This window comes from Apus apus, chromosome 1 (assembly GCF_020740795.1).
Source record: "Apus apus isolate bApuApu2 chromosome 1, bApuApu2.pri.cur, whole genome shotgun sequence".
Classification (NCBI taxonomy): Eukaryota; Metazoa; Chordata; class Aves; order Apodiformes; family Apodidae; genus Apus; species Apus apus.
This window is the reverse complement of record NC_067282.1, coordinates 164638810-164655711: the sequence shown is the minus strand read 5'-3', so window position 1 is coordinate 164655711 and position 16902 is coordinate 164638810. Positions and strand designations below refer to the sequence as shown.

At 37.0% G+C, this 16902-nt stretch overlaps 1 protein-coding gene across 1 annotated transcript in view; it reads left to right on the top strand.

Moving 5' to 3' along the window:
- Positions 1 to 11317, top strand: part of OTOGL (otogelin like) — a 92298-nt gene extending 80981 nt beyond the window's left edge. The window contains exons 54-58 of the mRNA XM_051621881.1: positions 458 to 562; positions 1372 to 1491; positions 4243 to 4288; positions 8366 to 8445; positions 10919 to 11317. Of these exons, the coding sequence (XP_051477841.1) occupies positions 458 to 562; positions 1372 to 1491; positions 4243 to 4288; positions 8366 to 8445; positions 10919 to 11119 (552 nt within the window). The 3' untranslated portion in view covers positions 11120 to 11317. The remainder of the gene's footprint in view (positions 1 to 457; positions 563 to 1371; positions 1492 to 4242; positions 4289 to 8365; positions 8446 to 10918) is intronic.
- The last annotated feature ends 5585 nt before the right edge of the window (positions 11318 to 16902 follow it).

The following is a 16902-nucleotide window of genomic DNA, read 5'->3' as shown; positions in this document are numbered from 1 at the left end:
CCCCAGAGAGGTTGTGGAGTCTCCTTCCCTGGAGACTTTCAAGACCTGTCTGGATGCCTTTCTGAGTGATCTGCCCTAGTTTTTTTTGGTCCTGCTCTGGCAGGGGGTTGGACTCGATGATCTTTGAAGGTCCCTTCCAACCCCTAATATTCTGTGATTCGGTGAAGCAATTTGTGAGCACAACTACACAATTAGGATAAAAGTTAAGATATTTGCTAGTCCCATTTGCTCAGCTAGAACTTGAGAACTTAACTGTGATGATGCATGCCTTGTGTCTCTAGGATTATTTTGAGAGGAAACTCCTAGCAGTGTACGTAAACATATCCATCCATATTTTGTTTCTCTTGGTATTCTTAGTTTCAGAAATCAATTAATTTTCATGTACTGTATGTTTAAAATAATACTTTTTTTCTTCCTCTTTTTTTTTTTTTTTTTTTTTTTCCCCCTTTCTTTCCAGCATCAAATATATATCCCTTCCTCCAGTCACCATACTTGCTGTGGTACCTGTCAAAATGTGTCCTGCTCTTTTCATACTGAGAATGGAACATTAATTCTGTATGAGGTAAGTGCCTCTAGAGAGAGACAGAAAATGACCATAGCGATATGATAAACAGGTGTCTGAGAGTAATTTCTTTACTCAGTTAATCCTGTGAGTTTTGCTTCATACCTTCTCACTGCTGGTTACACACTTAGGGGCTATTTCTGGTATATGATAGGAAAAATGTGTGTTTATTTTAAGGCCTACTAGGTTAATATGTTATTTCATTTTATTGGAGGTAACTTTCTACAAAGATATGCAAATCATAATGCAAGTCATAATTAACTTAAGGCTGGATATGCTCGAAGTGCAGGGTAGTGTTCAAATTGTAACTCTAAGTCAGACACTGTGATTTAGGTGAGTTGGGAGCTTCTGAGTCCACATCAGTACTCCTTCCCAGGGTGACTCTTCTCCTCATTCCAGTCTCTACAGAGAGGAAGTGTGCAAACACGAGGGTTCACAATCCTGATGGTGTGTTCCAGTATCCACATGTGAGGAAATGTAGATGTGGCCATGATTTGGTTCATGCTTTCCATTGCCTTCAGCGCAAAAGGAACTATTGGACTTTTTTACTGCCACAGAGGCCTTTTGTTCTGCACTAGGACACCCATGCTGAGCAGCATGCTGGAGAGTAGAGCCATGGCTCCAGGGAGGAGTTGCCAGAGTAGTTAGGGAATGATCTTTCCCTTTGCCATGTATGGGTGGTCTGCAGCAAACCTTCCACTCCAGTAGGTACTACAGCATGAGGACACCACTTATACAGACATTTGGGCTTGGAGATAAAGCTGTAATGTTCTGCCTTTCCTGACAATGATTTTGTTTTATATATTCAGGAGGGAAGTACCTGGAGCTCCAACTGCACCAACTACAAGTGTGCAAAGACTGCTGCAGGGGCTATCATACTGGGATCAAGTGTTGTCTGCCCCCCATTTAATGACACTGAGTGTACAAAGGTTTGTACTTTGGGTGAGGTAAGTGACAATAACTGATCTGGAGTTTGGCTTACAGTTGACAATGCATGCACACCTCATGCAGTTTCTTTAAATAAAAGCGTGGTAAGTAAAAACATGTAAGCAAGCAATTTACAGGTTTGTTGTCTGTATTCCTGTTTGCTTTTTGACTGTCAAATTATCTGTGAGGAGTATGAAAGTTTGTTTTGGGTTTTAATTATAACTGCTTTTAAAATATTGTGGAATTGGAATCATGCTTGATGTACCGATACAAAGTGCTATATAAAATATTAGAAAGATGACAGAATACATATATAAACTTTATTATCTCTTAAACTAAACTTTGTATAACATAACAAAAAATAGCTACCATACATGAAAGAGTATCTACCAACATCGTCTGTCTAAAAGCATAAAGCTGGCATACCCACATAAATTGGTTTGAAGAATGTAGATGCTTCACATACGTTACATATTTGTTTACAATTTAATTCCAAATTGAATAATTTTCTAACTTTATAATACTTATAATTCTTGCGGTTGCAACACACCATAAATATAAACTATAAATCATAGTAAAATAAATGTACCTGTATACAGGATAAGCACTATTTCTGTCCTGACTACAGATTGTAAATTTAGCACAAGTCCTACTTAGCCATTGTATTTGTTCAAAAAAGTCCTTATTCTGACTCTGAAGAAGGCATTCTATCTAAAATTAATACCTGTTCTACTTTGCCTTTATGCTTGAGCTTCTTCCTTGGAATCCTTTTGTCACCATCTATTGGGGTCAGTACTGGGACCAGTGTTGTTCAACATATTCATCAACGACCTGGATGAGGGTACAGAATGTACCCTCAGCAAGTTTGCTGATGACACTAAGCTGGGAGGAGTGGCTGACACACCAGAAGGCTGTGCTGCCATTCAGAGAGACCTAGACAGGCTGGAGACTTGGGCGGGGAAAAACCTGATGAAGTTCAACAAGGGCAAGTGTAGAGTTTTGCATTTGGGGAAGAAAAACGCCATGTACCAGTACAGGTTGGGGGCTGACCTGCTTGAGAGCAGTGTAGGTGAAAGGGACCTGGGGGTCCTAGTAGACAGGAGCATGACCATGAGCCAGCAGTGTGCCCTTGTGGCTAAGAAGGCCAATGGCATCCTGGGGTGCATTAGAAAGGGTGTGGTTAGTAGGTCAAGAGGGGTTCTCCTCCCCCTCTATTCTGCATTGGTGAGGCCGCATCTGGAGTATTGTGTCCAGTTCTGGGCCCCTCAGTTCAAGAAGGACAGGGAACTGCTGGAAAGAGTCCAGCGCAGAGCCACAAAGATGATGAAGGGAGTGGAACATCTCCCTTATGAGGAAAGGCTGAGAGAGCTGGGTCTCTTTAGTTTGGAGAAAAGGAGACTGAGGGGTGACCTCATCAATGTTTACAAATACGTAAAGGGTGAGTGTCAAGAAGATGGAGTTAAGCTTTTTTCAGTGATGACCAGTGATAGGACAAGGAGTAATGGATACAAATTGGAGCATAGGAGGTTTAAGGTGAATATCAGAAAAGAATTTTTTACTGTGAGAGTGACAGATCACTGGAACAGGCTGCCCAGAGAGGTTGTGGAGTCTTCTTCACTGGAGACATTCAAGACCCGCCTGGACGCATTCCTGTGTGATGTGCTCTAGGTGACCCTCCTCTGGCAGGGGGGTTGGACTAGATGATCTTTTGAGGTCCCTTCCAACCCCTAGGATTCTATGATTCTATGATTCTATCATTCTATTAGGATCTTTCCTTACTAATAATGGCTCAGATTTTAAAGACTGGAGCCCTAAAATTAACTTCCTGAATAATTCTGACCTGTTTTTCAGAGATACTGAGCACAGACTTGAATCAGTAGCTAAGGAGAAAGCTCTTTTGACAGGCAGCTCAGGATAATTTAGGAAAATGGATTTAAGAGGCTGAGTTTAAGTGCTCACGTAAGAAGTTCTTGAACAATGATTTCAGTAATTTTTCTGTAATGAGATAAAAAAATGCATGCTAGCCTGAAAAGATGGAAGCTTAAAAAAGTCAGTTATTGTAAGAGTGCTATTTATGTTCAGTTGTGTGCTGGATATCCATTTCTCGGCTAGGCACTAACATTGTGGGCATATGTTTCTCTCTTGTGCCCATTCTAACAGATTCCGACAGCCTCTGTCTCTGTCTCCCTCTCATGCTCCCTTTTCATTTCAAAAGGATGTTTTCTTCACTTTCATACATTTTAACTTTCTAGCTAACAAGCAACTTTAACAGAAATCAGTAACAAAGACCATAACTGAAAAAAAGAATTGAGCACACCAATAGTTCTCAAATTCTGTAGTTAGTCTTCTCTTTTGAAAATAGGTATATTTAATGTTGTTAAGAGCTACTAAATAGGTATTAATTTTCTCCTTGGCATATGATCAGTGTAAATCTTTCCACATCATCAGTAAAGCTGCCATATAATTTTTTTAAAACTAGCTCATTCATGGTGAAATAGGTGGTAATGGATGATATTAAAAACAAACAAACCAGCTAGATCAGATAAGCAGTGACAAGTTAATTCTCAATGTTAAAGCTGTAAAGAATTTGTGAATCTAACCCTCAGCTGACACACATATGTCTAGGTCTCTTCATTTCAGTAATTTTGTTTTTTATTAGTTGGACATCTTTAAAACATGGAATGTCTTGAGATACAATTCACATTTGCATTGGGCACAGTCTTTTTTCATATATTTTCCTTTTATTTTCCTAGAATGGAGGAACTGTGCAGACGTATAATGATGGCTGCTGCAAGACCTGTAAGTGATGAAGGCTGCAATATGTGGTAGTTTGGCTTTGGTTTTGGAGGGCTTGTTTTTTAACCTCAGTTGCTGGGACATAAAGAAGGAAAAAGCATGCGGTCCCCCCATAAATCACATACAATTGTTTTAGTTACCTAACTACTTCTATTAAAAGTTCTTGCTTCATTTGGCTGCTGACTTGGTGATTTTTAACATTCTTGTTCTGGAGTATAACCAAATCTCTCCAAATATAACTTGTGGAAGATGAAAAGTTATCTAGTTTAAAATACTGACAACATTCTCTATATTGCTAAGCTGACTCTAAAATGTTGCCTATATGATATTCACCATGAAAAATAAGGATTTTCACCCCTAAAACTGACTCCTGATTCAATGACTCCAAGCTTACGGATTTATTCTGTATCATGTGTACATCTTTTCTAGGGCCAAAAATACAGGACTGTATATAAATTTTTTAAATCTCAGATGAGGAAAAGTTATAGTATAATAAAATATATAAAATTTAACTTTTTAAAATCTGAGAATACTTCCACATTTTCGGAGTGTGTAACTTTGTAATATGATGAATTGTGATGCAAGCTTATATAAAGGTTTTATCATTTATGCAATTTTAAATGTTGATTGAGAACAAACTTATTTTCTCTGCGGTTTTGATGAGAAAAGTTTTTATTATCAAGTTATATAATGGTCTATACATAAAATTAAAACACTGTTATGTAAAACTAAGTGTGTAGAGCAACATCACAGAAAATCCTCCCCGTTTTTTGTCCTTTTTTGTGTTTAATGGTAGAGTTCAAATATATGAGTAAATTAGTCTTTGGATTTTTTTTAGACAAGCCTTTACTTAATTGGAATTGGAAGTCACAGACTTATAACCATATACTACATAGTTATTAAAAAAAATTCAGAAGTGCAATGTGTTGTAAATAATTTGGTGACATAAAGTGAAATATTTATATTTATCAAATACAGAACAATACTCACAGTTTCCAAGTTATGCAAAGTTTTCAAAGTGAAGTGCAAGTATTATTTTATTGAGTTCAATGCATAGAAAATAAAAGCTATTTTAATACAACAGAATACTTTTTTGAATAAGCATTAAGTAATACACCAAGTGTGCTAAAATTTTACTAACCAATATTCTTTAATGACCTAAGTTATGTTGAAAAATATTTAATTGCTCCCCCACCTATCAAATGAAGTTGGCTTTATTTAGAAAATTAGTCTAAAGAATTAATAGCTACTGGCTCTCTGTTGACTAGGAAGATTTGTAATTTTGGCCCAATTCTGTGGCCTCAGAAAAGACATTGTTATACTTCAGAAATTCTTGCTGATGTGGCTGCTAAAAACCAGATATAATTCATACAATTCTATGCTATTTTATGTTTTTTTTTTTTTAATTTTATTTTTAACTAAAAGCATGTGCCCTGTGGTGAAACATTTAAAAAGAATACTTACAAATAGTGCTTGCAACAGTTTGGGGTTTTAAGGGGAACAAATAATCTTTCTGAAAGAGCTTGATTCAATGCATGCCAACTGAGTGCATCTATTTAATTCTTACCTTGCCATAGAGAGACTCATTGCAAAAGTTTGGTTTAGAAGGAAGCATCATTCCAGTTTTGTGTTAACCAGGAGAGTAATAAAGTTTAGGCCATCTTTAGAAAGACTGGAAGCAGCTGCAGAGTTTCTAAATTTGGAGGACTAACAGGAAAGCTTATAATCTTTTGCTAAAAGAAAAATCGCAGTTGGCAGTGTAAGAATTAATGAAATGTCATTTATATTAAAATGTTTTTATTTAATGAGAAACTTACATTCCTAATGATTCTGCCAGGTTCTGGATTGGGTCTATTACCCTTTGCCATTAATCCAGTAGTGCCTACTGGTAGTATTAATTGTGAACCAGGTATTATTTTTAATAATGTATTTTCTTTTTTTAATAGTGTAAGCACTGCTTGATATGTGTATAGCTGTCATCACCAGTAAATGTTACCCTGCAGTTAATGGTACTAAGAGATGCTGATCTCCTCTCGGCCTCCCACACCAGTGTTTTTCTAAAGCCTGATTAGGGTTTACTGCTCAGCACCTATGAGAATTAGGTTCATCCATTCATGGTACATGCTGCTGATGGGTCTTTCTCCTGTTCATTTTTGAAGTTGGTTTTAATACTTGAACTTACTGTACAGGGTAGTTGTAATAAGAAATGTTACTTCCAAAAATGTCATCATCCTGAATACTGTTACCAAGAGATTCTAAATCTGATCACAAGTGTCTGAGTTTAATGTCTGAACTGTTTTTGCCTTACTATACAGCAAGAGTGTGCATTACTGCTGCTGTCACCTTTGCAGACATGGATTTATGCCGTATTTCTTCTTTATCACAAATAATGTGTTTTATAAAGTTATAAAAACACTGGGGGTGAAACATATAATTACAACTGTGCATTAATAAATAATCTTTACACTACCAATTACAGAATGTTACAAAACTTTTGTATTGTGATCATAATTCTTTGCTTTTAAGGATAGGTAAGTCACAGAAACTCCTTAATCAAATAAAGAGTGAGTGAAGAAAGCACACCTGATACTGAATGCAGATTGTCTTGACAGGTGAAGGTGGGAGAGAGGAAAGTGTAGCAGCAGAGTTTTCATTAGACACCAGCACCTTATACTCTGAACTGTCATATATCTCTCTATATGACTTGCAGAGGTACAAAGGTTGCGTTCTCTACACGTACTGCTGGCAAGCACTCTCTAAAGGAAATACCACAGGACTGTTTTTTTCAAGTGTTGCCGAGGAAGGAAAACCAAGATGCTGCAGGCTACCAGCTTTGATCATACAGTGATCTGCTGGTTCAGGAGCAGGATCTTCTTTAATCCTTTAATGCTTAAATTAAAATCCAACTGTACTCTGCAGCCAGCCTAATTTTTAAATAACCACTGGAGCTGTGGTTGCAGAATGTCTTGGTTACTCAGAGCTCACTTACCTTATAAAAGAGGCCACAAGCTTCTGGGGAACAGAAAAGTTGTTCTTTTTATGCACACCCAACCAGGATGGCATGTGCTGAAGGTGGAGAAACTCTGCTCAGTAGTGCCTGTTATTTTGTATAGTGGATGTCCAGAATGGTTGCATAGCAAAACTAATAGATTATTTTGATGGGCAGTGAAACAGGAGTTCTAAATAATGGCTGTTACACAGATAGTAATAACAGTCTGATATAGAATGCAGCATGAAAGACTGTACGCTTAATTGTTTCAATATTACATGATGATTTTTGTTATGCTATAAATGGCTTTGCGCTCTACAGCTTTATTTTTCAAATAAAATAAAAAAATCCAACAAATATCTTGCAGAATATACTTAAAAATGCAGTATTTCCCTAATCCAAGATCTGTATGCTGACTCAGTGCTACATGTTTCAGTTCTGGTGGTATAAACTGCACCCAATTTAGTAAATATATGCATGTCTCTCTTTCAAAGCTTCCCTGAAGGACATTTTTCTCAAAATTATACTGAAATTACATAGTTCTATTTAAATTTTAAACATCAAAGTTGTAATCACATTCACAGCTTTACCTTCTCAAATGTTAAGTTCTGTAGATTTTCTAAAATGCAGAATCAAAGTATTGTTTACATTCAGTATTCCTACCAAACTAGAATTAACTCATTAATTCTAAGACTATCCACTTTTAGGCTATTTTAAGAATAATTAACTCTAATTTTAAGAGTATCCAAAATTACTTGAGGCATCTTTTTTCTATTTGTCTTTTTCTTTTTTCTTATATTTGTCTTGCCATATGTGCAGTATCAATGTTTTAATATTTCTAAAATCTGTATGGCTTGATGGGCCACACCTCATGTGCCAGCTACAAAATGGATAATCCTGCACAGGAAGTATTTATTACTACCTGAGAGTTATTTGTTTTTTTTCTAAAACATGTAATTATGGAAGTAGCAGTTTCACTGTGTACATTAATTTTAAAAGTATAATTATTAAAATTATTTTACTAGTTTTTTAGTAGTAAATACAGTACAGAAGGTGTATTGATTCAGAATGCATTTTCTGTATTTTATCAGGCAAAAAAGAAGAAAGGATTTGCCAGAAAATGACAATCAGGACAACCATAAGGAAAAATGACTGTATAAGTCAAAGTCCGGTAAGCAGAAAAGATCTGTGTTTGATGCTGGGCATAAAACAGATAGAGCCTTAAGTGGGTTATAAGCAACAAAATATGCCGCTGTCTTCTCAGAAGCAGACCTGTGACCCCAGGAATGTTATTCTCCTCATAAATGGAATAAACTTTCCTGTTCCTATGGCTGAAAGACTGAGCCCTCCTACGTGTAAAAACATCTGGCTTCAAATTAAAAGTACACAGCATAATTATTGGCAACTAACGAAGGCACTGAAGTCTTCACCATGAAATAACATCCCTCTCTAAAAGAGGAGTAGAAATGCTTCCACTTAGGATGTGATGGAAACACTGCTGCATTCCTCTTTGAAGGTCTTTACTCTCTGGGTGTTTCCTCCTCCACATAGCATACGTCAACATATCATAAATTCATTATTCTGATTATTTATGGGTCTGAATAAGGCATTTCTCAGCTTTGATGTAGCCCCATCTACAAAACCTAGGACATGTTGAGTCAGGAAATGTGCTTCTGCTGTAGCACTTAAAGAAGGAGCAACTGGCACGGTATCTAGAGACTTCAGAGGGCCTCTGGTAAGATTCTGTCAAAGAACCTAAACAGTCATAAAGGAAGAGGCAAAATATCATCACAGTTTGGAAACTGGGCAGGTTTTTCCATCCTGATAGAAGGTCAACAGTGGCATGCCCAAACTTTTATAGTAAAAGAGTGTGTGGTACAACTATTTGGTTTTAGAAAAAGGGCTGGTAAGGAGGGGGAGTATAAATATGTAGATGAAACATCTATTTGCCCTACTTAGAGGTGAGAAAACTGTGGAGAGCTTCACAATTACTTCAATGACCTAGGTTAAGGGCCAGCATTATGACAAAATAAAGACATGACAAAGAGTATTAAAAAGAAAGACTTAGTCAAATGTCTTGGGTTTTTAAGATAGCTGAAAAGGATTTTGCCCTTGCATCCATTTATGTGAAAATCTCTATTAAATGCTCTTTTGCAGACAGAAGGCTAACCAAGAGTTATGACATTTAAGGAATAGGATAGGGAGTAGAAACAAACATGTTCTAGTGTCTCTTATGAGCCAATGGTGCAGGACTATCGAGGGTGATCTGAGCAGTTATGGTCCCTCTACATTTCTGCAGAACTAGAGAGGGTTCAGAGAGGAGCAACACGAGTGCTGGCCAGGTCACTCTGTGGCACAACAAATGAAGCCTTCCTTTTTTCACTTTCTATTGTAGATTCTTTATCTTTTCCACCCCACCTCCACCTTCCAAAAAGACCTACCCCCATCCCTCCTCCACCTCTATTAAAAACCCCTTTCCCCAGTATCTCTTTGTTCCCCATTTCTTTGATGACTGCCAACCCTTCCAACAGTCCAGATTCCCTTACCTTTCATGCACAAGTACCTCCAGATCTTCATGTCCTCAAAATCTCTATTTGTATCCTTAGCTGCACTTCCTTTCCTCTCCAGCTCACCCATTGCAAATCCCCTGGCACTCTAAATCATTATTTTGGTCCATCAAATGGAGGTATCTGCTATATCTGGTTTGGAACTACATACATGTTCTTTGGCCAGATCAACTTTGTCAAACTTTGGATAAGGCTGAGAATAATTACATTTTATTAATTAATAACAGATGGTTAGTGTTGAGGACAAGGTCTTTATTTTTCCTTCTCAAATTTCAGGAAAGCCGTAAGAGTAACCTTTTGGTCTAATTTGTTTTGATATGGCCCATTTGTTCACAGGCTGTTTGGACAGGAATGGATCAAAGCATCTTTCATATGCCACACTGGCACAAAAAAAACAAATTTAGAATGATCACAAAAATAAGTAGATCTACTACAGCCATTCTCAATTTCCCAGCATATCAACACCTTTTCTTTTCTGTCAGTGTACCAGCTAAGATGACACTTCACATAAAGCAGTAGTGAGAGAAACTTTGCTCTGCTCAGGTGTAGAGCACAAATAATTTTATAGCCAGTCCCTACCCTCACTGGTTTGCTAATGCATCTACTTTTTGGATATATTTGTTACAGTCATAACACAGCTAATATTGGCATGTATTAATAAGAAATGGAGATGCTTTTGTACAGATATGCTTTTCCTCTTGAACCTTCAGGGAGAAGGAATGACTTTCTGTTGTTTGGCTTTAAGGCTTTCACTTTTCAGGCATGAGCATGAAAAGAATGTGAATTTAGCTATGCTGTATTGGAGTTACTGATTTGTAAATTTGGGACTTGATTTAGGTATCCAAAGCACAACATTTTGCTCATGGTTAAGCATGATTAAACAACCAAATAAAAAAAATAATTAAAAAATATTAAAAATGTATCTACACTTAGAACAAATAAATTTTAGAAGATAAAATAATTTTTAAGAGCTCTTTCCAAATGTAAGAATTACTTTTAATCACAAAGAAGTCTGACAAAGACTATCTTGTTAACAAAATCTGAGATGTCTAATTTCGGATCTTCTTTTACTCTTAGATCAATGTGGCTTCCTGTGATGGAAAATGCCCATCTGCAACAATTTTCAATGTCAATATTGATAGTCACTTAAGATTCTGCAAATGTTGTCGAGAAACTGGAACACGGGATCTGACTGTGCCGCTCCGCTGCTCCGGAAATGGCACTGAAATTATGTACGTCATTCAAGAGCCTATAGACTGCTCATGCCAATGGAACTGAATGTTACTGTGGATACAATTTAATCTGAAGAATTAAAATCAGTTTTCCTTCACCAGACTCTATTTTTGACCCTGGATGGCTATTGTACTCTGCAGGGGGGGGGAAAAAAAGTCCTCAAATATGCTTTGTAATGTAACTTTTCTCAAATTTAGTAAAGGTGATGTTGTTTACTGTTCTTCAAATTTTCTTTCTAAATATAGGCATGTGTAGAAAAAAACAACAAACAAATCCTTTTGAAGGAGGTCTAGTTTAGTCATCATTTATTTCTACTCAGTGGCTTTCTGAGGAGCAGCTGAAAGCTGGTTAATGTCTGTGCTTCCAGAGTTTTAAATTCTTGGATTGTGGCTACTTATCCTCAATGTTCAGAATTCTCAGTGGCTCTTTCCCTTTACTCCGAAACTTCCAGTTGAGAACCATCACTGGCCCCATGTTTAAGTGGGGAAGAAGCATATCGGGGTTTTGAGAATGACCGAATTAATTTATTAGAATAACAATGTGTGCAACTGAAACACTTTTTATCTTGCTGAAAAGTCTGTCTTTTGTCCATTAAGCTGCTGTCAGTGACTGGACCCAGTTACATGTAAGTCACTGAGAAACACCACAACTGTGGCCTTTAAGTACCTGTAGTAAATCTCCAGAGCATATAGTAGAATCATAATAATATCTTTAAACCTTTGACATTTATTTAATTTTTATATATATTATAACTATGAAGCGTGAGTAAGCAAAGGCCAAAGAGTTCATGTTTTTGTTCCTTTAATACAAATACATAAAGGCTGCTTCTGATAGGAAGGATTCTATTCTGTATCCATTTTTGAGTTTTCACAAAGATGAAATTGGCTGTTTACTAGTTGTCGAGTAAGAGTCTATGTATATATATATTTATTTTTAAAAATCAACATACTGCACATTTTAACTGTTCATAATGTGTTTGTTCTTTTTGTTTTCCAGTTGGAAGATTTGTGTTCAGGATATTTTTATAAAATACATTAAAATAGTGACCTTTTTTTTTTTTTTAAATTATTGAGCTTTGGACTATTTACCAAATTTAGATTTCATAATTTTTAAGTCCAGGAAAAAAAGAACCAGGTAAAATAGATGTTTTGAAGGGCTTAGATGAGCTATTCATGATCAGTCAGGTAGTGAATGTTCATGATTCAGCACCTTAAACCAAAAATACTCTCCCTTTTATTAAACATGCTACATAATCTTATCATCAAGATTAAGGATACAGTTTTAGAATTGTTTTTAGAAGACTGTTTTATAAACTCACTGATTGAAACCTAGTTTAAATTATGACAGTGGCAGTTCTGCCATTGAACTCAGTAGGGCCGGTATTTTCCTTATCATGGAAATTGCTTCAGAATTAACATTTTTGTCTAAAAGTCTCAAAACTTTTGGACAGTTTTTATTTCAAGCTGTCATCATTTAATTACAAAAAAGTTTGATATCAAGTTGGTTTATACAATGAAAAATAAACAATACAACATTGAAAAAACTTAAAATCTATTTTGCTACTTCGTGTGACAAACCTTTAAACTTTTGCTGTAGTCAGTTTGGTGGCTTATAAAGAAAAATAGCATAGAGAGTGAAATCTGTCTTCACTATCAAGACTGTAATCTACTCATCCATCTCCTTAAAAATAGTGAAGTGGATTAAAAATTTAAGAACAATCCATTGTATTACCAGTAAAATATTTAACCATTATAAAGTAATAATGATCACCTCGTGGTTAAATTCAAGTGCAGTTTTGAGAAAGCATATGCTTCGTTTGCACATTTTTATGATTTGTATGGCAGATATTTCTAGTTGGTGTAATCACGGCCTAGAACCAAAACAATTTCTGGTATTACTTTTGGAATTTGTGTACAGAAACCTTTTATGCAGGCCAGAAATGGAAAAGAAATCATAGTCATAGCCATAAAGTTTGCATACTCATACAGCAAATTAAAAGGACAACTTTTAAATGAAAAGTACATCCTTAGGGTCTTTTGATTTATTACAATAGAGAAGGGAATCCTGTATTTGCAAGAGAGTTTGGCCCAAAACTTCTTAATGAATTTAGCTTTTGATGAATTACTCAAGGAAACTCCTACAAGATAGCATTTTTCCATGTAATGACTGAACGCTTGCTGTGTTTGGACTGAACAATTGTGCTTTTTTATAAGCAATGTGCTTTTCTAAGATTTAGAGCTGTATTTGTAATTAAAGAGAAATTAATAAACATTATTTTGCAGATTGATAATTAATGGGTGTTGATGCAATTAATTTACTTGTGCCAGTAAAGATGAACGATAATGCAAAATCTTAGACAAACCTGGAAATTAAAAGCAGTTATGCTAAAAATCAACTCCATGATAACCTGTAAAAGGAAAAATGGTATAAAAAAGATCTTTTTTCCACTTATCCAATTTAGCTTTTTAAGTGTAACAATCAGTAGGAACTCTCTCAGGTTCCTCCCTGAAGCCCGCAGCAAAAACTCACATCTTCAGTGGAGCTGGACGTAGTCTAATATTGTCTTTCATTTTACAATTACACTTCAAATTCAGGTGGCTTTGGCCTGGTCAGAAAGTGAACATCTATTAAAACTGGTGAACCATTTTCTGGACAGCCACCAACCCCCACTACCTCCACGAAGGTGACATTGATACAACAGGGTATGTTTTATATAGTTTGAACTAGCCCCCACAGGCCTTGCAAGGGGTAGAAGGTTTACCTGAACCTGCAGTGTGGCAGGTCTGCTCTGCTCCAAGTATTTCCTCCATCTGTAACTAAAATATAAACGTAGACACAGTACATGGTTCTATCTGTTTTCTCAACTCTCTCCGTGTTCCTGCCTCAAGCCCCAGCCTCAAGTTGTGGGAAACTATGTTTGTGCAGGAATCTTGTGAGCTGGTTTGGGAAGCTGCTCCAGCTCATACCTAACCTAGTTAAATACCCAAATTAATTAGTTTGTTTATTATTGACTAAAAGAGCTTTAACACCCACAGAGTTCCCTAACTTCTACTCCTTCTGCAACTAAGACTCAAATTATTTCCACTCCTCTCAAAGAAAGACTGGGAATGCATTCCTCTCTAACTCCCACGCTGCCCCTGGAAAGTGCAAGGAACCAGAGAGAAGCTGTGCGTGCATGACCGAGTGCACGCCATGCCCCGCCCTGGCACTTCCCCACCCGGAGCTGTGTGCTCCTCTCCTTCATTCCTACATTTCTGCTGCTCTGTTCTCCTTTGCTTGTAAAAGGAATTCCACAATATGAAGACTTACCTATAAAACCATGCAGATTTATTTATTTATTTTAAGGGATTAATGTAAATACACCTCTATACTTAGAATCAGATCATAACTGAATATGTCTCTGCGAAATAGTATGGTTTTATGGTTTTAAGACCAATTCTTGCCCCAACATGCAACTAGATTTTGAAGCACAGCTTTTAATACTGGGTTTACTCCACTTACTGTGTGTTTTCATTAATAAATTCCAGGACCTACAGAAGAGCTATACAGGCAGCTAACACTGTCATTTTTAGCTGGCCAAATCTGTATACTAAAAGTAGAAAGTAAAACTTCATACGTTTGCACAGTTTATTACTTTTCCACATTGCAGTTAGACATCTTCCTCAATACATGCACATGTATATTGGTGAAAAAGCTATTTGCACAGAGGTCTTTGTCACTAGTTCCTTTTGAGAGCAGGATCAGGCCTGAAGTATGTTGTTTGAACATAGTTACAAGCCACATAATACAGTAAAATGTGGAGACATTTACAGGAACACAGGGATGACAAATGGTCCTGGTGCTATTCACAGTGCTTAAGCAGTTTGAAAATGTTGGTTCAGGTGTGGCTTCTTTCCCCTTTCTTTTGATCTCCATTCTTCCTGACACAAATTCAATTGTTTTCCCTCGACCTTCTGCACTGCTCATGAACTCAGCTTATAGAGCCTGGATTTTGATTTTTTTTTTTCCTTTAATTATGCTCTGTATAGTTCTTTGCATCTCTTTTTCTTTCATCTCTCCTTTTATAAGAATTTAATCAACAAATTCAACTTCCAAATATTACAGAGGTTCATCTTTTTGGAAAAAACTTACTGCAAAATAAATGCATAGGTACCAATCAGGAACACTGTGGCAGCAGGAAACATAGACTTGAACTAATTTTTTTCAGGCTCTGTCCCATCAAATTCTTTTCCAGAGACTACCTTGAAGTTATGCCACTAGTGTAATCATAGGTAGATGTAAGTTCTACAGAAAAATCTCACTGATGTGTGTTCTAGTAGAGAGAACAAAATGTAACTGAGTTGTCACACACAACAATGCCAATATAGTGACTGTGGAGGGGCAGCATTAAGAGCAGAACATCAGCAAAAATTTTTATAACTGCAGTGGGATGTTACTGTATTTCCCAGATTATGCTGAATTTCACACTTCCAACCATTCTGAGGTATATATTTTCAAAAAAACTTTCCCAACATGAAAGTAAAAGATCCTTTGAGCATAGACTTCAGCACTTCATGTAAAAGAAGAAAGGCTTTTATTGAGGAAAAGTTACGGCCAAGAGGGTCTGTATGTAACATTGTGTACAGTTCTTTAAATGCCAGGAGAATGTGCAAGATGCCTACAGAACAAGGAAACTTGAGAGATTATTTATCCATTATCATGAATAAATCACTACAGGTAGAAGGGCAGATTCAGACCTGAAGAACAGAAGGATATTGTAGCGCTGGTGCGGGCCCAAAGGAGAGCAACGAGGCTGGTGAAGAGACTAGAGGGAAACTCTTATAGGCATAGGCTGAGGGAGCTGGGTTTGTTTAGCCTGGAGAAGATGAGGCTCAGGGGGACCTTATCAATATCTTCAACTACCTGAAGGGAGGTTGTAGTCAGGTGGGGGCTGGGCTCTTTTTCCAGGCAACTAGCAACAAGACAAGAGGGCAGGGCCTGAAGCTGCTCCAGGGAAGGTTTAGGTTGGGTACTAGGAAGTGCTTCCTCATGGAGAGGGTGATTAGACATAGGAATGGACCGGCCAGGGAAGTGGTGGAGGCACCGTCCCTGGATGTGTTCAAGGAAAGGCTGGATGTGGCACTTAGTGCCATGGTCTGGCTGATGTGCGGGTGTTAGGTCATAGGCTGGACTTGATGATCTTAAAGGTCTTTTCCAGCCTTGGTGATTCTGTAATTCTGTGAACTCTAGCAACTGCAAATACAATTAATTGTTTGGTTCTTGGCAGCCACATACTGACCATTTCAGAACAACCTTTTTTTGCCTAGTTTGAAAAATAATTCTACACGAGGTGTTCATACACCTATATAAATCAGTGGTAAAAGATTCCTTAAGATCAGAGATTTAAGAATCTCACTCAAAGGAGAAAGTTTGAAAAAAAGTCTTCCACGCAGTTTCTACTTTCACAAGTGGTTTTTGTATAAAGAACAGGGGAACTTGAAGAGCTTCTCCTGTACTGATGTGGCACTCTAGAGAACACCCATCGTTAATTATGTTGAAGCTTAATCACTAGAAATGCTGATTAAAAGGAAAATGGTTATGTTTGGGGGAGTGTTCTTTTGATTAAGGTGGAATGTGCCACATACACTTAATTTAAAGAGGTTAAAGATGAGAGGGCTCCTGCTGTTTTCTTGAATATTGCTCCATTAATAGAACCTCCCTTTGTACTTGGGGATTACACAGTGCTCTGGAAAAAAAAAAAAGTGTTTGCTTCGTAAAATGGCTGGATAGGCTGCAGCTTAACTTGTGGGACTTACAGCTAAAATAGCATCCAGGTGATGATATACCCA